Source organism: Microcaecilia unicolor, chromosome 13 (assembly GCF_901765095.1).
Source record: "Microcaecilia unicolor chromosome 13, aMicUni1.1, whole genome shotgun sequence".
NCBI lineage: Eukaryota > Metazoa > Chordata > Amphibia > Gymnophiona > Siphonopidae > Microcaecilia > Microcaecilia unicolor.
The window spans coordinates 17,140,090-17,161,620 of NC_044043.1; the positions used below are offsets into that span (position 1 = coordinate 17,140,090).

The window sequence follows — 21,531 nt, forward strand, 5'->3', positions numbered from 1 at the left end:
TCCGCCTGGGTGCGGTCGTTCCGGTGCCAAAAAATCAGATTGGCAAGGGACGTTACTCCATTTACTTTGTGGTTCCAAAGAAAGGAGGTTCTGTCCGGCCTATCCTCGACCTCAAAGGGGTCAATCGGGCCTGGAAAGTGAGGCACTTTCGCATGGAGACTCTCCGCTCTGTTATAGCGGCAGTTAAGGCAGGAGAGTTCTTGGCTTCCTTGGACATCAAGGAAGCGTACCTGCATATTCCCATCTGGCCTCCTCTCCAACGCTTTCTGCGTTTTACAGTCCTGAGACGACACTTCCAGTTCAGAGCCCTCCCTTTCGGGTTGGCTACTGCTCCGCGGACCTTTTCCAAAGTAATGGGGGTCATAGCGGCCTTCCTGCTAAAGGAAGGAGTACAAGTCCATCCTTATCTGGACGACTGGTTGATCCGAGCCCCCTCTTATGCAGAGTGCGGCAAAGCTATGGACCGGGTAGTTGCTCTTGTGAGCTCCCTGGGATGGATCATCAACTGGAAGAAGAGCCAGCTGCGCCCGACTCAGTCCCTGGAGTATCTGGGAGTTCGATTCGACACCCAAGTGGGCAGAGTGTTCCTGCCAGACAATCGGATTGTCAAGCTTCAGGCTCAGGTGGACTAGTTCCTAGTAGCCTCTCCTATTCGAGCTTGGGACTACGTGCAGCTGTTGGGCTCTATGACGGCCACGATGGAAGTAGTGCCCTGGGCCAGGGCTCATATGAGACCACTACAGCTATCTCTGCTGCTGCGCTGGACTCCGATGTCGGAGGATTATGCTGTGCGCCTTCCCGTGGACCCAGCAGTGCGCAAGGCGCTGAGCTGGTGGACGCAGACAGACAAGTTGTCTGCAGGATTGCCTCTGGTGACCCCGGAGTGGATTGTCGTCACGACAGACGCCTCTTTGATGGGCTGGGGAGCCCACTGCTTGGGAAGGACAGCGCAGGGGCTCTAGTCTCCTGCAGAGGCAAGTGGTCTATCAACCTCCTGGAACTCAGAGCCATTCGGTTGGTGTTATTGGAGTTCATCCCGGTACTGGTGTTGTAGCCTGTACGGGTCCTGTCGGACAATGCCACGGCTGTGGCCTATATCAACCGCCAGGGAGGTACCAAGAGCGCCCCTCTAGCCAAGGAGGCTATGAGTCTTTGCCAGTGGGCGGAAGCGAACCTGGAGCAGCTTTCAGCGGCCCACATTGCCGGAGTCATGAATGTCAAGGCGGACTTTCTCAGTCGCCATACCTTGGAGCCCGGAGAGTGGCAACTATCTGCTCAGGCGTTCTTGGACATCACGAAGCGCTGGGGCCAGCCGAGCCTAGATCTGATGGCGTCATCGGCCAATTGCCAAGTGCCGCGCTTTTTCAGCAGAGGACGGGACCCTCGATCCCTGGGAGTAGATGCTCTTCTCCAACAGTGGCCGACACAAGAGCTCCTCTATGTGTTCCCGCCCTGGCCCATGTTGGGCAGGGTGCTAGACCGGGTGGCAAAGCATCCCGGCAGGGTAATCCTGGTGGGTCCGGATTGGCCCAGACGTCCCTGGTATGCGGACTTGATCAGGCTCTCAGTCGACGATCCTCTGCGGCTGTCAGTGGAGCAGGGCCGGTTACATCAGGGTCCCGTGGTGATGGAGGATCCCTCTCCCTTTGGTCTTACGGCCTGGCTATTGAGCGGCAGCGTCTGAGGAAGAAGGGCTTCTCAGACAAGGTCATCGCCACTATGCTGAGAGCGAGGAAACGCTCTACTTCTACTGCTTACGCCAGGGTTTGGCGTATCTTTGCAGCATGGTGTGAAGCAGGCTCACTTTCTCCCTTCACTGCTCCAATTTCTTCAGTGTTGGCGTTCCTGCAAGAAGGTCTGGAGAAAGGCCTGTCGCTCAGTTCCCTTAAAGTCCAGGTAGCGGCTCTGGCTTGCTTCAGGGGCCGCCTGAAGGGTGCTTCCCTGGCTTCGCAGCCAGATGTGGTGCGCTTTCTCAAGGGAGTTAATCACCTGCGCCCTCCTCTGCACTCAGTGGTGCCTGCGTGGAATCTCAACCTGGTGCTAAGAGCATTGCAGAAGCCGCCTTTTGAACCCTTGTCGAGGGCATCTCTGAAAGACCTGACGTTGAAAGCAGTCTTTTTGGTGGCTATCACTTCAGCCAGAAGAGTTTCCGAGCTCCAGGTGCTCTCATGTCGAGAGCCTTTTCTGCAGTTCACTGAGGCAGGAGTGACTATTCGCACAGTGCCTTCCTTCCTGCCCAAGATTGTTTCTCGCTTCCATGTGAATCAGCAGCTCTGTCTCCCTTCCTTTCGTAGGGAGGACTACCCAGAGGAGTACTCTGCTCTTAAATATCTGGATGTGAGACGAGTCATCTTCAGATACTTGGAAGTGACCAATGATTTCCGGAAATCGGATCATCTGTTTGTCCTGTTTGCAGGTCCTCGTAAGGGTCTGCAGGCTGCTAAGCCTACAGTGGCAAGATGGGTCAAGGAAGCCATTGCAGCGGCTTATGTGGCCGCGGGGAAGGTGTCGCCTATCCAGCTGAAGGCTCACTCCACGAGAGCTCAGGCGGCCTCGATGGCAGAGGCCGGATCCGTCTCCTTGGAAGAGATATGCAAGGCGGCAACTTGGGCTTCGGCTCATACATTCTCCAAGCATTACCGTTTGACTGTGGCTGCACGGGCGGAGGCCCGGTTTGGAGCTTCAGTGTTGAGGTCAGGGATTTCAATGTCCCGCCCTGGGTGAGTACTGCTTCGGTACATCCCACCAGTCTATGGATTGATCAGCTTGATGATATGGAAGGTAAAATTATGTATAATCATACCTGATAATTTTCTTTCCATTAATCATAGCTGATCAATCCATAGCCCCTCCCAGATATCTGTTTTTATTCTGGTTGCATTTCAGGTTCAAGTTTAGTCTTCAGTTATTTCAGAAAGACTTCGTGTTCAAGTTCTTTCACTTGGATTCTTCAAGAGTTGAGACGAGTTTGTGTTACAGTGAGCTGCTGCATTCCTCTCCCCTCCGTTTTACGGGGCTGGATTGAGACATAAATTCTGCCGGCACTCCCTCCCGCTTCGTGCGGCTGTAGGGCAGCTTTGTACCCCTCCCGCTTCGGCGGTGTTAGGGTCAGTCAGCTCCTCCCGCGGTTGCGGTTGCAGGATAAGCCAGATCCCCCCGCATCGGCGGGTGTGGTGTCCCTCCCCCGCTCCGCGGGGATGAGCTGGACGGATTCCCCTCCCCCACTTGTGTGGGGATGAGCTGGGTTAATTCCCCTCCCCCGTTTCGGCGGTGGTGAGCTGGGCAGAGTGTCCCTTCGTGGGTGTAATTCTCTAAGTGCTGAGTCCTGCGGATGGAGCTTTGATATCGACATACTGAGGAGTTTCCGGCAGCACATGACCACATATAGGGAGGCAAAAGTTTGCTCTCTATCTCCACCTGCTGGTAGATGGACACAACCCACCAGTCTATGGATTGATCAGCTATGATTAATGGAAAGAAAATTATCAGGTATGATTATACATAATTTTACCTTCTGAGTGCTTTTTGGCGGCCGGGGGGGGGGGGGGGGGGGGGGTTGTGCACTATTTTTGGCGTGCCTGTTTTCAGGTTCCCTCTTCCTTTGTTTTTAGACCTTTTTTCCCCCACTTTATAGGTTTCCTTTATTTTTCCCTTGTCACTAGACTGTTTTTAGGCTTTGACTTTCGGCTGCATTCTCTCATGATTTTTTTTTTTCTTGATGCCTTTCCCCTTTTGTTGGCACCATTGCGTCATTTGATTTGGCTGCAGAACTTTTCCCTTCCATGTCTTTGAATGTTCCCAGCGACTTTAAGCACTGTATCCAGTTCAGTCGGACCATTTCTGGTAAGGACATCCATTCTTGGTGTCTTTTTATGCCCCTACCATATTCCTGCTAATTGTGTCCTCTGTCTTTATATGAAGAAATAGACCCAGTTAGCTAGAGAGGATTTTTTGAGGCACGTCCGATACCTCAACAAGGGCATTGATGTTAGGTGTTGCACTGGGAGCATCAGTACGTACGGCAGCTAGACCTGTAGACACTGGGGAGCAGTGATGCATTGAGTGGATCTCCTCCTGCTTCAGTGCTGACTGCTGTGCAGGGCCTCACTTGTGGCCCCGCTGCCAACTGCTACCCAAGCCAGTACTCCCTCGATGTCAGTGAAGGAAGCTTTGCCAAAATTGAGGCAAGAGCTTGACTTCTTGACACCCTTCTCGAGGACATGGTTTCTCTAAGTTGAGGCAGGCTCGGTGTCAGCCTTCCCACAAGGAGGTTTTGACTGATGATGAGCGCTCATGGGAGTCAGAGGAGGATCTATGGTACTTCTCGGAGGATGAATCCTATTGCATCCCCTCGGAACCCTCCCCTCCACTGGAAAGGAGAAAATTTACCCCGGAGAGCCTTTCCTTTTCCTCTTTTGTGAAGGAAATGGTTGCTGCCATTCCATTTCCTCTGGAGGTGGAGGATGAGCCCAAGGCTAAGATGCTCGAGGTTCTGGACTATGTCTCCTCCTAGAGAGGCTGACAGTCCCTCTCCACGAGGTTCTGTAGGAGGTTCCTATTCAGATTGGGGGAGTCCCCTCTGTCCCAGAACTGCCCAAGATCATCAGTATTATGTACCGGATCCACAGCACTCCTGGTTTTGATAAACCCCAGCTGCCTCATGGTAGTGGAATCCGCCCTCAAAAGAGCCAGGAGTTCTAGAGACTGTTTCGGTGCCCCTGGGCAGAGAAGCTAGGACCTTGGACTGTTTTGGGAGGAAGATGTTCAGGCCTCTATGCTCATGTCATGCATTCATACCAGCTCTTCATGAGAATTTGCTTGCAGGACTCAGTGTTCAAGATGCTGGACTTGGCTGACTCTCTTCCACCAGAGCAGGCTGAGTTGCTATGCCAGGTTACCAAGCAGCAGAAGGTGTGTCATAAATTCTTGGCCAGGGGCACATGTGGCATTCAGGATCTCTGCCCAAAGTATAGCAATGCATGGACTCTCTTGGCTCTGTTTCTGACTTGGAGCTGGTGGTTCAACAGAGGTTGGTGGATGCCCCATGCAATGGGGGTAATCTTTGGAGAGAAGGTTGAGGAGGTTGCTGATCAAATCAAAAAACATACTGATACCATCTCTCCTCTCACCCACCGGGCGCCTTCTGCTTCAGCCTCCTTATATAGGAGGTTTTTGGACAAGAGGAGAAGGGGTGCCTACTACTTTGAGGCATAGGTATGCTTGTGTGCCTGTCAACAACGTGTGCCCAAGGGATGAGCTTTTGACTCGCTCCAGCAGAGCATAGCCACTGTCAGTGCCCATCCCGGACAACTTGCTATTCGGGGGAGGCTGAAGTTTTTCCACAAAAGGTAGCCCCTTATAACCTCTGACCAGTGGGTTCTCCAGATAGTCTGTCTCGGATATGCCGTAAACTGCATCAGAAACCTCCAAATTGCCCACCAAGAGCTCATTACTTCAGCTTTCCGCAAGAGCAGGTACTTGCAGAGGAACTCTCCACCCTTCTCAGCGCCAATGCGTTTGAGCCTGTTCCACCAGGGCAAGAAGGGCTGGGATTCTATTCCAGGTACTTCCTTGTGCAAAAGAAAACAGGGGGGATGCATCCCATCCTAGATCTAAGGGCCCTGAACAAATACCTAGTCCGAGAAAAGTTCAGGATGGTTTCCCTGGGCACCCTTCTTCCCATGATTCAGAAAAACGATTGGCTATGCTCTCTGGACTTAAAGGATGCTTATACACACATCCCGATACTGCCAGCTCACAGGAAGTATCTTCGATTCCGTCTGGGAACACGACACTTCCAGTATTGTGTGCTGCCCTTTGGGCTCGCGTGTGCGCCCAGGGTCTTTTCAAAATGCCTGGCAGTAGTTGCAGCGTCTCTACGCAGACTGGGAGTGCATGTGTTTCTTTATCTCGATGATTGGCTGGTGAAGAACACCTCAGAGGCAGGAGCAGATGACTATTCAACTGCTGGAGCTGCTTGGGTTTGTTATAAATTACCCCAAGTCCCATCTTCTTCCTGCTCAGAAATTGAAATTCATAGGAGCTGTGCTGGACTCCCAGACGGCTCGTGCCTATCTTCCCGAGGCGAGGGCAGACAATCTTCTGTCCCTCGTTTCCTTGGCCCGGGCGTCTCAGCAGATCACGGCTCAGCAGATGTTGAGACTACTGGGCCATATGGCCTCCGCAGTTCATGTGACGTCCATGGCCCGCCTTCACATGAGATCTGCTCAATGGACTCTAGCTTCTCAGTGGTATCAGGCTGCAGGGAATCTAGAAGATGTAATCCAGGTGTCCGCTGATTTTCACAATTCCCTCTGGTGGTGGACAATTCGATCCAATTTGACTTTGGGACGTCCCTTCCAAATTCTTCAGCCTCAAAAAGTGCTGACGATGGATGCATCTCTCCTGGGGTGGTGAGCGCATGTAGATAGGCTTCACACTCGAGGAGCGTGGTTCCTCCTGGAATCAGGTCTTCAGATCAATATCCTGGAGTTGCGAGCGGTCTGGAATGCTCTAAAGGCTTTCAGGGATTGGCTGTCAAATCAAATTATTCAAATTGAGACAGTCAGGTTGCCATGTACTATATCAACAAGCGGGGGGGGGGGGGGGGGGCGCACTGGATCTCGCCCCCTGTGTCGGGAAGCCGTCCAGATGTGGCTTTGGGCTCGCTGTTTCGGAATGTATCTCCAAGCCACATATCTGTCAGGTGTAAACAGTCGGGCTGACAGGTTGAGCAGAGTGGTCGCTCAACTCGCACATAGTGCGCAAGATCTTCCAAGCGTGGTGCACCCCCTTGGTGGATCTTTTCGCCACTCAGATCAATCACAAGGTCCCTCAGTTCTGTTCCAGACTTCAGGCCCACGACAGACTAGCATCAGATGCCTTTCTCCTTCATTGGGGGAAGGGCCTTCTGTATGCATATCCTCCCATACCTCTGGTGGGGAAGACTTTGCTGAAACTCAAGCAAGACCGTGGAACCATGATTCTGATTGCTCCCTTTTGGCCACGTCAGATTTGGTTCCCTCTTCTGGAGATTGGAGTGTTTTCCAACGCTCATCACTCAGAACCAAGGGGCGCTTCTGCATCCCAACCTCCAGTCTCTGGCTCTCACGGCCTGGATGTTGAGAGCGTAGATTTCGCTTCCTTGGGCCTTTCCCTAGGGTGTCTCCCGAGTCTTGCTTCCAGGAAAGATTCCACAAAGAAGTGTTAGTCTTTCAAATGGAGGAGGTTTGCCTTCTGGTGTAACAGCAAGGCCCTAGATCCTCACTCTTGTCTTACACAGACCCTGCTTGAATACCTTCTACACTTGTCAGAGTCTGGTCTCAAGACCAACTCTGTAAGAGTTCATCTTAGTGCAATTAGTGCTTTTCATTATCGTGTCTATCTCTGGACAGCCTTTAATTCGCTTCATGAGCGAATTTGTCAAAGCCCCCTGTCAGACCTCCGCCTGTGTCATGGGACCTCAACGTCATTCTCACCCAGCTGATTGAAAGTTCCTTTAATGCCACTGGATTCCTGCTATCTAAAGTATTTAACCTGAATGGTCATTCAGCTCGTAGGGTCAGTGAGCTTTCAGGCCTTAGTAATGACTGTACCTTATGCTACGTTTCATTACAACAGAGTAGTCCTCAGCATGCACCCTGAGTTCTTGCCAAAGGTGATGTTGGGAGTTCCATCTGAATCAGTCAATTGTTGTGCCAACATTCTTTCCCTGACCTCATGCCTATTCTGGTGAGAGCACCTTGCACACCTTGGACTGCAAGCAAGCATTTGCCTACTACATGGAGCGGTCAAGTCCCCAGAGACAATCCGCCCAACTTTTATTTATTTTGATTTCAACAGGATGAGGGTCATCGGGGGGGGGGGGGGGGAACACTGTCTCTAATTGGCTGGCAGATTGCATTTCTTTCACTTATGCCCAGGCTGAGCTGATAGTGGAGGGTAATGCATGACTCATAATGTCGGAGCCATTGCTGCGTTGGTAGCCCACTTGCGGTCAGACTCCATTGAAGACATTTACAAGACTGTGATGTGGTCTTCAGTCCACACATTCACATCTCACTACTGCCTTGAGCAAGATACCCAATGTGACAGTCTGTTTGGGCAGACAGTTTTGCAGAATCTGGTGTCTAGAATCCAACTCCACATTTTATTCTGTTCCAGGCTGCACTCTGTTTGTATATAGTTTCAGGTTAATGTGAGTACTGTCCTCGCCATTGCGAGGCCCATTTGACCAGTGTTTGTTGTTTTTGTTGAGCCTGAACTCTAGGGATACGGATAGGGATATCCCAATTGTGAGAATTATGGCCTGCTTGTCCTCGGAGAAAGCAAAGATACTTACCTGTAGCGGGTATTCTCCGAGGACAGCAGCCCTTATATTTTCACATTCCTTCCCACGTCCCCTAGGAGTTGTCTCCTATTTTTTTCTTTCTATGCTGTAGTATATGTAGTGGGTGACATCACTAACTGTATTGTTATTTGAACGTGTGCTGCCTTCTGAGCTCTTCACCTGCTTCAAGTCCTCTGCTCCTTTGTACATTGGGAGAGCAGTTTCCAGCACTCAGAACAGAGAGAAAGCGGCCTCTGTATAGCAGATACTGGTGGGTGACATCACTAACTGTATTATTTGAATGTGTGCTGCCTTCTGAGCAGCACAGGCTAAGATCAGGTGACCTTCGGGGAGGAATGCTAGCTTTGGACTAACCCCTGGTAAGCCTTTCCTTGGCTGAGGTACCCAGCTCTACCACAAGCTGCCTTTCAGGTGCTGTGGAGGACTTGCAGCTCATCTGCATATCCTTACAGCCTTCTCTGGGGTGACTCCCAGGTCCTCTCCAATCCACTCAGGGCCTCCGCTCCAGGTGCCGCGTGCCATATTCTCTTTACATTTATTTTTCTCTCAGTTACTACTTATGGCTCCAATACACTTTCTCTTCTTGGTACTGTCCCTTCCTAATCTGTTTCTCCATCTGAAACCATTGTACACTGCAGGAACACATTGTCCACCCTCTGTATTCATCATCTCACCATCTCTTTTTTTTTTCCCCCCCTTCCTTCTTCTCAGCTCTCAACCTTCAACATTTCCTTCCTTCCATTCATCCATCTCCTTTCTATCTGAGTACATCTCGCCTTTGTCGCTGTTGTCATACCTCTTCTACTCTTCTCCGTACTCTTGCTCCTTCTCCTGCTCTCCGCTGGGGGCATTAATCCCAATCCTGGTCCTCCACATCAGCTCTCATCCTATTTGTGCAGGTCACACCGTGGTATCTCCAGTCTTTTCTGTTCCTCTCCTCCCCCTTTCTTCCCTGCCTTTCTCTTGTGCTCTGTGGAATGCCCACTCTGTAATAAACTTTCCTACATCCATGACCTCTTCATCTCTCATATTTTCCACCTGCTTGCCCTAACTGAAACTTGGCTTTACCCTGAAGACTCTGCTTCAGTCGCGGCCCTATGCCATGGAGGTTATCTTTTCTCCCATACTGCTCGCCCGGTTGGCCGCGAAGGTGGTGTCGGGCTACTACTTTCACCCTCTTGTAGGTTTCAACCTCTTCTTCCACCTCAGTCACACTGCTTTTCTTCCTTCGAAGTCCGCTCCTCTGCCTCTCCGAGTAGCAGTCATTTATCGACCCCCTGATAAGTCACTTTCTTCCTTTCTCACTGACTTTGATGCTTGGATTTCCTTCTTTCTTGAACCTTTATCTCCTTCCCTCATTCTTGGGGATTTTAACATTCATGCTAGTGATCCCTCTACCTCTTATGCTTCTCAGTTCTTTGCTTTAACATCCTCTTTCAATCTTCATCTGTGCTCCACTGCCCCCACTCACCAGAATGGTCACTGTCTCGATTATCCTCTTCTCAAACTGCTCACTCTCCAGTTTCTGTGCCTCAACTCTTCCCCTCTCTGACCATCATCTGATAACTTTCACACTTAAACACCCTCCTCCCCAGTCCCGTTCAATCTTAACCAATACATTTGGGAATCTTCAGGCTATTGACCCTTCTACTCTGATCTCCAGTGTTTCAAATGTCTTCTCTACCACTGTTATCCAAGTCTGTCAATGAGGCAGTCTTTTCCTATAATACTATTCTCTCCTCTGCTCTGGATACTCTTGTTCCTCCCATTCCCCGTCTTGTAAAACGTACCAAACCCCAGCCTTGGCTGACCTCTAGAATCCGCTATCTACGTTCCTGTGCCCGCCTTTCTGAACGCCTTTGGCTGAAATCCTGTGCCCATGCTGACTTCATACATTTCAAATTCTTGCTGACCTCCTTCGTCTGCTCTTTTACTTGCCAAACAGGACTATTACATCCAGTTGACAAATTCTCTTGGCTCAAACCCTCGACGTCTCTTTGCCACACTGAACTCTCTCCTCAAAGTGCCTTCACCTCCAACCCTCCCTTCACTTTCTCCCCAGACTCTGGCTGAGTACTTTCATGATAAGGCTCACAAGATTAAACTTGAATTCTCAACCAGGTCACCTTCACCTCTCCTTCCCTTAGTCCATTCTCTCAACCCTCCAACCCCTGCCTCCTTTTCTGAAATCACCGAAGAGGAAACTGCACATCTTCTTTCCTCCTCGAAACTAACTACCTGTTCCTCTGATCCTAGTCCCACCCATCTACTTAACACTATCTCTCCTACTGTCATCCCTTTTATCTGTCATATCCTCAATCTTTTACTTTCCACTGCGACTGTTTCTTATGCCTTCAAACATGCCGTAGTTAACCACTCCTTAAAAAAAACCTTCATTGGACCTACAAAAAAACATCCTTAATGAAACAAATCATTCCTTTAAACCACCCAAGTACATCAAAAAAACACCTCTCACACGACCTTACCCAACACCTTCCATCTAAACCCTCTTTACCTTCAGCTTATTAGCGACTGTATCTAAAATCATGTAACGACTATATCATTACAACACTCTGTAAGCCACATTGAGCCTGCGATAATGTGGGGTACAAATGCAATAAATAATAATCTGTCGTTCTAACTATTGCCCCATCTCCCTCCTCCCATTCCTATCCAAGATACTTGTTCACCGCCGTTGCCTTGACTTTCTTTCATCTCAAGCCATTTTTTATCCAATTCAATCTGGCTTTTGCCCCCTTCATTCAACTAAAACAGCGCTTGCTAAAGTCTCCAATGATCTGGTCAGATCCAAAGGTCTGTATTCTATCCTCATCCTTCTCAATCTATCTGCTGCTTTTGACACTGTTGATCACAACCTACTCCTTGATACGCTGTCCTCACTTGGATTTCATGGCTCTGTTCTTTCCTGGTTTTCTTCTTATCTCTCCCAGCATACTTTTAGTGTATACTCTAGTGGATCCTCCTCTACATCTATCCTACTGTCAATTGGTGTACCTCAGGGATCTGTCCCGGGACCTCTTCTTTTCTCCATCTATACTTCTTCCCTTGGTACTCTGACCTCATCCCATGGTTTTCAGTATCATCTTTATGCTGATGATTCCCAGATCTACCTCTCCACACCAGAATTCTCAGCAGGAACCCAGGCCAAAGTATCAGCCTGCCTGGATGTCTCAGCGCCATTTGAAACTGACCAAGACTGAGCTTCTTATCTTTCCCCATTTTCTATTTCTGTGGATAACACTCTCATCCTTCCTGTCTCATCAGCTCATAACCTTGGGGTCATCTTCGACTCCTCCCTCTCCTTCTCTGCACATATTCAGCAGACTGCTAAAAGTCCAAAAGACACCCGGCCTGGTTGAAAAGTGAGGTGAAGGAAGCTATTAGGGCTAAAAGAAACGCCTTCAGAAAATGGAAGAAGGAACCGTCTGAAAATAACAAGAAACGGCATAAGGAGTGTCAAAGCAAATGTAAGGCGCAGATTAAGAAGGCCAAGAGGGAGTATGAAAAAAAGATAGCATTAGAGGCAAAAAAACATAGTAAAAAAATTTTTTCGGTATATTAAAAGCAGGAAGCCGGCAAAAGAATCGGTTGGGCCGCTGGATGACCGAGGGGTAAAAGGGGCGATCAAGGAAGACAAAGACGTAGCGGAGAGACTGAATGAATTCTTTGCTTTGGTCTTCACCGAGGAAGATTTGGGTGGGATACCGGTGTCGGAAATGGTATTTCAAGCGGACGAGTCGGAGAAACTTACTGACTTCACGGTAAACCTGGAGGACGTAATGGGGCAGTTCGGCAAACTGAAGAGTAGCAAATCTCCTGGACCAGATGGTATTCATCCTAGAGTACTGATAGAACTGAAAAACGAGCTTGCGGAGCTACTGCTAGTGATATGCAACTTATCCTTAAAATCGAGCGTGGTACCGGAAGATTGGAGGGTGGCCAATGTAACGCCCATTTTTAAAAAAGGCTCCAGGGGAGATCCGGGAAATTATAGACCGGTGAGTCTGACATCGGTGCCGGGGAAAATGGTAGAGGCTATTATTAAAAACAAACTTACAGAGCACATCCGAGGACATGGATTACTGAGACCAAGTCAGCATGGCTTTTGTGTGGGGAAATCTTGCCTGACCAATTTACTTCAGTTCTTTGAAGGAGTGAACAAACATGTGGACAAAGGGGAGTCAGTTGACATTGTGTATCTGGATTTTCAAAAGGCGTTTGACAAGGTACCTCATGAAAGGCTACAGAGGAAATTGGAGGGTCATGGGATAGGAGGAAGTGTCCTATTGTGGATTAAAAACTGGTTGAAGGATAGGAAACAGAGAGTGGGGTTAAATGGGCAGTATTCACAATGGAGAAGGGTAGTTAGTGGGGTTCCTCAGGGGTCCGTGCTAGGACCGCTGCTTTTTAATATATTTATAAATGATTTAGAGATGGGAGTAACTAGCGAGGTAATTAAATTTGCTGATGACACAAAGTTATTCAAAGTGGTTAAATCGAGACAGGATTGTGAAAAATTACAAGAGGACCTTACGAGACTGGGAGACTGGGCGGCTAAATGGCAGATGATGTTTAATGTGAGCAAGTGCAAGGTGATGCATGTGGGAAAAAAGAACCCGAATTATAGCTACGTCATGCAAGGTTCCACGTTAGGAGTTACGGACCAAGAAAGGGATCTGGGTGTCGTCGTTGATAACACGCTGAAACCTTCTGCTCAGTGTGCTGCTGCGGCTAAGAAAGCAAATAGAATGTTGGGTATTATTAGGAAAGGTATGGAAAACAGGTGTGAGGATGTTATAATGCCGTTGTATCGCTCCATGGTGCGACCGCACCTTGAGTATTGTGTTCAATTCTGGTCGCCGCATCTCAAGAAAGATATAGTAGAATTGGAAAAGGTGCAGCGAAGGGCGACTAAAATGATAGTGGGGATGGGACGACTTCCCTATGAAGAAAGACTAAGGAGGCTAGGGCTATACAGCTTGGAGAAGAGACGGCTGAGGGGAGACATGATAGAGGTATATAAAATAATGAGTGGAGTGGAACAGGTGGATGTGAAGCGTCTGTTCACGCTTTCCAAAAATACTAGGACTAGGGGGCATGCGATGAAACTACAGTGTAGTAAATTTAAAACAAATTGGAGAAAATTTTTCTTCACCCAACGTGTAATTAAATTCTGGAATTCGTTGCCGGAGAAAGTGGTGAAGGCGGTTAGCTTAGCAGAGTTTAAAAAGGGGTTGGACGGTTTCCTAAAGGACAAGTCCATAAACCGCTACTAAACGGACTTGGAAAACTCCAAAATTCCAGGAATAACATGTATAGAATGTTTGTACGTTTGGGAAGCTTGCCAGGTGCCCTTGGCCTGGATTGGCCGCTGTCGTGGACGGGATGCTGGGCTCGATGGACCCTTGGTCTTTTCCCAGTATGGCATTACTTATGTACTTATGTACCTGTCATTTCTTTCTCTCTAATATCAGCAAAATTCACCCTTTCCTTTCTGAGCACACTACCAGAACCCTCATCCACACTTATCACCTCTCGCTTAGACTATTGCAACTTGCTTCTCACAGGTCTCCCACTAAGCCACCTCTCTCCCCCTTCAATCTGTTCAAAATTCTGCTGCACGCCAGTGTCACTATGCTCATATTAGCCCTCTCCTCAAGTCACTTCACTGGCTCCCTATCCGTTTCCGCATACATTTCAATCTCTTATTGACTTATAAGTGCGTTCACTCTGCAGCTCCTCAGTACCTCTCCACATCTCTCCCTACACTCCTCGGGAACGCCGTTCACTGGGTAAATCTCTCATCTGCACTCTTCTCCTCCACTGCTAACTCCAGACTCTGTTTATCTTGCTGCACCATATGCCTGGAATAGACTTCCTGAGCCAGTACGTCAAGCTCCATCTCTGGCCGTCTTCAAATCTAAGCTAAAAGCCCACCTTTTTGATGCTGCTTTTAACTCCTAACCCTTATTCACTTGTTCAGAACCCTTATTTTATCATCCTGAGTTTTAATATTCCCTTATCTCTTATCTCTTATTTGTCCTGTTTCTGCCCTAATTAGATTGTAAGCTCTGTTGCGCAGGAACTCTTTTTTTCATGTTCAAGTGTACAGCGCTGCGTACGTCTAGTAGCGCTATAGAAATAAGTAGTAGTAGTATTTAACTGCAGTAACTGTTCTGTTTTGGACAGCAAGGCACTCGCGCATGTGCAGTGGAGTGTGCTTCATGCTCCAGAAAAGCTCTTTTAATGCTTGTTAAAAGCTCCGGTCGGGCAACGCAGGATCACGATACCCAATTATGAGAATATAAGGCCTGCTGTCTTTGGTGAATACTTGGTACAGGTAAATATCTTAGCTTTCTCCTGACCAGCTTTGAGCCTTATGTAATTTTGGCGAATTAAAAAAGAAAAAAAAGGTTTAAAAACTGCCCTCTTTCAAGAAGCACTTGAGATTCCATTCTAAGAGTAAAGTTTGAACTGTTTACATAATATTGTTGCAAACTGGACTGTTTGTACTATGTTGATGCAGATATGATATGTCTGTACAAAGTCTCTTACTGTGAATGTATATTGTCCCCCACTCAGGATTGTAGATGTGCGTGCTATAACATTTTTAAAATAAAGTATCGCTTTTTCTCCTGTTACTTTGAGGTTCCTATATGGAATTTGTTTTAATATGCACCGTTTTAGGATGTCACATAAATGCTGAAAAACTTAATGACAAACAGTAATAGTTAATGGGCTATTTTTTTTGCCTATTTTGGTAAATCTAGTTTGATTGAATAGCTAACACCTGGTAAAAACATTTCCATGGGTTTGTCACATTTTCAAAGCAGCACATGCAGTACAGTTCAGAGTCCAAGCAAGGATGCTCCTCCGGGTGTGTTTATGAACCCATGAACATCCCACCTGTTATCAATGCAGACTCCACTTAGTGCTTACTATATTTATTAGAGGAGTTGTCCTTGTTGCAGCGTTTTTGTTTTATTTTTGTGTTTTCCAGATTATTAGCAGTGTGCCTGTTGATAGTCTGATACGCTCAGAGCGGCCACCAAACAAGGAGATTTTACGATATTTTATTCGTCATTACTCTTTACGGATTGGCATGGGTGAGAATGCACCTTGGGTTGTGGAGGATGAGCTGGTGAAAAAGTACTCTCTTCCCAGCAAATTCAGCGACTTCCTGCTGGACCCTCACAAGGTAGGGATACTTTTTGCTTCAATATTTTTTCCTCTCCTTCTGTCCCATTCTTTTGATTTGTTGTTTCTCTTTTCAAAGCAATAATTTTCTATTAGTCAACACTAATATTTGTTATTTAATGGCCATTAGGATTCCCAAGTAAGCAGTCTGAATTCTTGTGTACACCCTTCAGCATTTTGGACTGGAGGAATTTAGCTAAATCTTCTCATTTATTTTCCAGCTCTGATCCATTTTTCTCCAATGTTTATCTCTTTTTGAAAGTGTTGCAGATCTTCACTCTGGGATTGTTCTACCCTCAAAAAAGGAAAGTGGTATACAGCTTTATGGGATAGTGGACATGAGTATAGGCAGCCTCAGAGCAGCCTCATTGACTTTTCTGCAAGATGGCATTTCTTTGCCACATGAGGTTTGGGTGCTGTACAGTTGTGTGTTCCCCAGAAACTGTAACCCTGTTCTCTGCTAGCTCCTAGATGAGCTGAATTTCCTGTGAGTGAGGTTACCACACATACAAAAAGGGTTTACTTCTGTTGTAGTTGACTAGAGCAAGAAGTCAGTTATAGCCTATTTTCATTGCATGAAAACTGGACAGGCAACTTCCTGTTATAAAAAAAAAATAATTTCTTTATCCTGCTAGACCAGTAGAGATTATTGTGTTATGCTCCCCATCCAGCAGATGAAGGTAAAGAACACGGCTTTCAGTAAAATCACTAGTGTAAGAAGTGGTGGCAGCACTGAAATTCAGCAGGATTTCTCTGCCTCTAGGAGATGGTACAGGATTAACAGGTGGCGCAAGATTCTGTGTGCAAAGGCTGATTCCTGGGATGCAGTCTTACACCTGTGCCCTGTAATTGAGTACCTGAATGGTGAGAGGTCTCAGGGATCAGTCTGTGGAGTCTTTGCATGGCATTGGCTTGGAGGGCTGTTCTCCCTCCTCGGCCTTTGGGTCTTGGCTTAGTGTGGCTGAGCTGAAAGTGTCCCTATGGTGCCTGTGCCTGCCACGGTAGGGTGTTTGAATGTGTGTCTTCCTCTCTCCCCCCCCCCCCCCCCCAGCTCCATTTGTTTGGGTTGACCTTTGTGGAGGGAGTCTGTCACCCTAATTGGCTTGAAATGAAAGAACTATCGTAATTTGCTCAGATGGGCTAAGTTTTGTCCACAGAAGATTTAAGGTTGAGCTTTTATGTTTCAACACTTTTATTGAAGGCAATAACAAGAGTAACAAAACACAAATACTACTACATTATTGACAATCCACGTCATTCACTCATTGAAACTAATACAATGGGCACACTTGACCTTCAGTTAATATTTTAATAAAACCCCACCAACCCCCCCCCCCATCCCCATCCCCATCTTCCCTCCCCGCAGAATTCACTATACACCATCCAGAACCCAATGTCACTACTAACCCTCAACCCCCCCCTCCCATCCTATCTCTGAGAATTCCACCCAGGGCCAGTCCCTGATGGCACGTAGGATGGTCGCACATGAAGCATTCCTTCCCCTCCCTCCCTACCCAATCTAACTGGCTTCAGACAAATTTTTTTTTTTACTTAGGATGAGGTATCACATTTGCCCTTTTCATCATATTGACAATGAAGCTGCGCCCTCGGGGGCTCAAACTGGACAGGTAAGGATTCCATATCATCAGAAAGGCCTTCCTATGCCTGGGGGACCCCCTAGCATACCCAGCTTCCTAAGTCGCCAGTAAATGCACCTGATGCCTCCAGTGCCAATATGCTGGAGGATCAGCTAAAGTCCAGTATTGTAATATAACTTTTTGAGCTACTAGGGTCAATTTGCGGCACAAAAGGGTAGCATGTCTAGTACGTTTTGGGTTTAAGTACAAATTGCTCCACTGACCCCCGTACCACCTGAGACAAAAAACCGTCTGACCTGTTCCCAAAAATTCTGTACTCGGGGGCACTCCCAAATAGTGAAAAAAAAAAGTGTCTATATTGCATGTGGATCCATATGTATCAGCTGTACTTTGGCTACATATGCCTGAAGTATCACCCTTGCTCCACATTCCCGTAATCTTTCAGCCGTAGTCAATAGGGGACTATTCCTAAGGGTAGCTGCAACATCCCAATCTCCCAGGGATATCCCCAAGTCGTCCTCCCATCTCCTCTTTAACACTGAAAAGTCCCTACCTGGGTTCCCTGTAATAAGGGCCTTACTTTAACCCTGACACTGATACTCCCACCTCCGTTGAAAAAACTCACATATATGTGAGCCCAACCGGTTCCCCAGAGAAGACCCATCAAGGTTGGACATATGTTTGACTTGTGCATAGGCAAAGCGATTGCCCCATGTGGGGCCTATCCACGTTTGTAGTTTCAAATGTCAGCAACTTCCCCTTTTCTGTTAGCAAGTGCTCTAGAAGAACTATTCTCTTTTATTCCCAGAGCCGAAAGATAGGGTTATCCAAGCCCAGTTCAAAAGCCCCATTTCCCCTAATCGACAACTGATCTGAGACTTGTACATTTCCCCCCAATTTGCGCAGCAACACTTTCCACGCTTCCCTCAGAGATCCCAACAAAACACTCTCCTTCAGATGGTCAGGTGTTTGACTTTTCCTACAGTGCAGCCAGGAGTAAAAATTATAGGGTTCATAAAACGTGCTTTCCAACGCAACCGTCATGTAGAGTTGTCTGCCCAAACTAATTGCTCAAATGCCGCATTAAACATGCTTGGTTGTATAATTTTAAATTGGGCAGCCCTATCCCTCCCTGTTTCCATGACCCCAGCATATTGGCCAGTCTAATTTGAGTTTTTTACCCGCCCAGCAGAATCAGCTCAACATGCTATTTAAAAAATTAAAATCTTTTGATGGAGAGGAATATATAACTTAAACGGCCAGTTTGGAGATTACTAGATTGCCTTGTTTGAACTCTCACGTATAAGCGATGGCACAGTCATAATATGGAGACTTCTCGGCCTTCGGCCCGGGGGATTATAAGAACCCAGACCCTACAGGACACAGATGGGGAGAAGTGAGATCCCGGTGTAAAGGAATGAGGGAATGGCAACAACATAATCACATAACAGGGATAACATTGTTTTTTTTTTTGATTTATACAAGTCTTTATTCAGCATTGTTAATCAAACACAACCATTAACCATCTTTACATAATACAAGTAAATTATACTGGTTCACTATCAATCCAGGTCAATCTAGTCAATGTAACAAGCAAAACTGCTAACAGATTAACATTTTCATATACGAAGCTCAGTATACTTCAAACATTTTATGATTTTACAGTTGGATCTACCCCACCCTTGTGCCCTAACCCCCCTCTATCAACCTCTAACCCTCCCTCCCCCCTCCCACCCGTCTTCCCAATTTTTCTCATCCAAAACTTCAATTATTCTACGCACTTAGCCAAAAAGGGTTCCCAAATTCTCTGCCCAGGGATAACATTGTTAACGAGGGGGAAGATAAAAGGGGGGGGGGGGTACTGGGAGGAAAGGGGGAAAATAGGATTATAAAATAAAACTGGGGATGTTTCATGATATAGGTTTGCAATCAACATGGAATGTTTGTTGACTATAGACATCGCAATGTTTCAAATAAATCAGTAAGGTTGAATTTTCAATAAAATGTTTAAATATAAAGCACAATTGGGGGGGGGGGGTAAAAATGTTAAAAGTTTGATGACTGTAAGCAGTGGTGTATATTTGTTGTGTTACTACCGTGAGTGTTGCAATATTGTACTGAAATCATTGTGCTGAGGTGGATTTGTACTTTTTGACTTATCAATAAAAACCGTTGAAACATAAAAAATTAAAATCTTTTTGTAGCATTCGCAAGGGCAGGCTCTGGAGGACATATAGCCAACAAGGGAATTGAACCATTTGCATGAGGTTTATTCTCCCAAGTAACGATAAAGGCAGAGCCTTCCAGCATTCCAGCTGCCCACATGTGACCTCCATAAGGACTGAGACATTATGGCAGTATAGGGTATGTACCTCCATTGCCAAATGAATTGTCTGCCCAGCGTAATGGAAAATCCAAGTCCCCCAGCTGCTTAACTTGCAGTGAGGATTTCAAAGCCTCCGACTTATCCAAGTTGAGGTGAAACCCTGCGTAATCTCCATATTCCCGAAACGTCTCCAATAACGCTTCAAGGGATTCACGTGGTGTACCAAGATGAACTAACAAGTCATCAGCAAAAGCCACCACTTTGAAGCAGTGAGAAGTAAAGCGCCTTAATGACCAAGACAAAGCGACCCACAAACCCATATGCCTTTAAGGTGGCAAATAAAAAAAAATCCCACTTTACTCGGTCAAAGTCCTTCTCGGCGTCAAAACTGATAAGTATAGATTGGAACCCCCTTTGCTCCCTATATTCCAAAGTGGTCAGTATCATAGGCAGGTTCTTTGCCACAGCACGACCCCCCACAAATCCTACCTTTGAATTATGAAGGATACCTGGCAAGACCCAAGCTAATCAATTCGCCATTATCTTTGCCAACAGCTTGACTTCAAAATTCAGAAGGGATATAGGACGATAGGATGCCGAGCATGTTGGGTCTCTTCCTGGCTTAGGTAACACTATAATCTGAGCTAAATCAAGGGTTATTGGTAATGCTTCCTAATCCACAATTTTATTAAACATTTTAGTTAAAGGAGGAACCTCCAACCCTCCCATCAGCTTGTAAAACTCTGATCTAAAGCCATCTACACCTGGAGCCTTAAGCAGGGGACTACGCTCGATTGTCATATCTACTTCCTCCTCAGTAATTGGATCATTCAATTGATCGCTCCTCTTTTTGTCCTTTGGAAGGCAGTGCATTATCATCCAAGTATAATTCCCTCGGGAGGCCGTCATCCGGGGGAGCCGCATAGAGACCTCGGTAATAATCCTGAAAGATCTCACAAATCCCCTTATCAGAATAGTGAATCATAAGAATTTTCTCCGAGGACAAGCAGGCTGCTTGTTCTCACTGATGGGTGATGTCCACGGCACCCCCTCCAATCGGAATCTTCACTAGCAAAGACGTTTGCTAGCCCTCGCGCGCCCATGCGCACCGCGCATGCGCGGCTGTCTTCCCGCCCGAACCGGCTCGTGTTTGTCAGTCTTCTTTTGTCCGCGCTCGGGATTGTCGTGTTTTGCCGCCATTTCGTGCCCCTCAGAAGATCTCGTGCGTCTTTCGTGTTTCTTTAAAAAAAAAAAAAAAAAAAAGAACCTTTTTTCCCCGTATTTCTAGTTTTTTCCCAGCGTAAGTTTCCTTTCGCTTTCGGCAGCGGCCTTGTTGGTCACCCGCACGGGTTTTTCTCACTTTTTTTCTCGGTGCCTCTTATCATCGTGAATTTTGATTTCGCCGGCGCGATTTTTCCGCCCATGACATCGAAGCCTTCCAGCGGCTTCAAGAAGTGCACCCAGTGCGCCCGGGTAATCTCGCTCACTAATAGGCACGCCTCGTGTCTTCAGTGTCTGGGGGCTGGACACCGCCTGCAGGCCTGTAGTCTTTGTGCTCTTTTGCAAAAGAGGACTCGGGTAGCGAGATTAGCCCAGTGGAACGGTCTGTTCTCCGGCGCTTTGACGGCAGCAGCATCTCGAGATTCGTCGGGTGCATCGGCGTTGGCAGCACCGAAGACTTCGGAGATCACATCGACGTCGACTGCATCGAGGCATCTTTCTCCTACATCGTCGGTACCGAGACTTCGGAAGAGTGCGTCGGTGGTACCGGGACCTTCTCTGGTGCTGATGTTGTCGGACGGTGGTGCTTTGTCTGGAGTGCAGGTGAGGGCTGTCCATTCCCCTGCTGGTGGCGGTGAGCCTTCGGGTAGGTCTCCTCCTGCCCTAAGGGCTCCTGCGGTACAGCCCCCCCGGGATCGACCTTCTTCGGCCCCGGCCCCGAGGAAGCGACGTCTGGATTCAACGTCCTCCTCATCGGTACCGGGGAGCTCCGGTGACATGCTTCGCTCGAAGAAGTCGAAGAAGCATCGTCACCGGTC

The 21,531-nt window shown here is 47.5% G+C and overlaps 1 protein-coding gene across 1 annotated transcript in view; it reads left to right on the plus strand.

Moving 5' to 3' along the window:
• BAZ1B (bromodomain adjacent to zinc finger domain 1B) overlaps positions 1–21,531 on the plus strand; it is a 428,988-nt gene that overhangs the window by 69,389 nt on the left and 338,068 nt on the right. Inside the window, exon 5 of the mRNA XM_030186030.1 lies at positions 15,372–15,569. Within this exon, the coding sequence (XP_030041890.1) occupies positions 15,372–15,569 (198 nt within the window). The remainder of the gene's footprint in view (positions 1–15,371; positions 15,570–21,531) is intronic.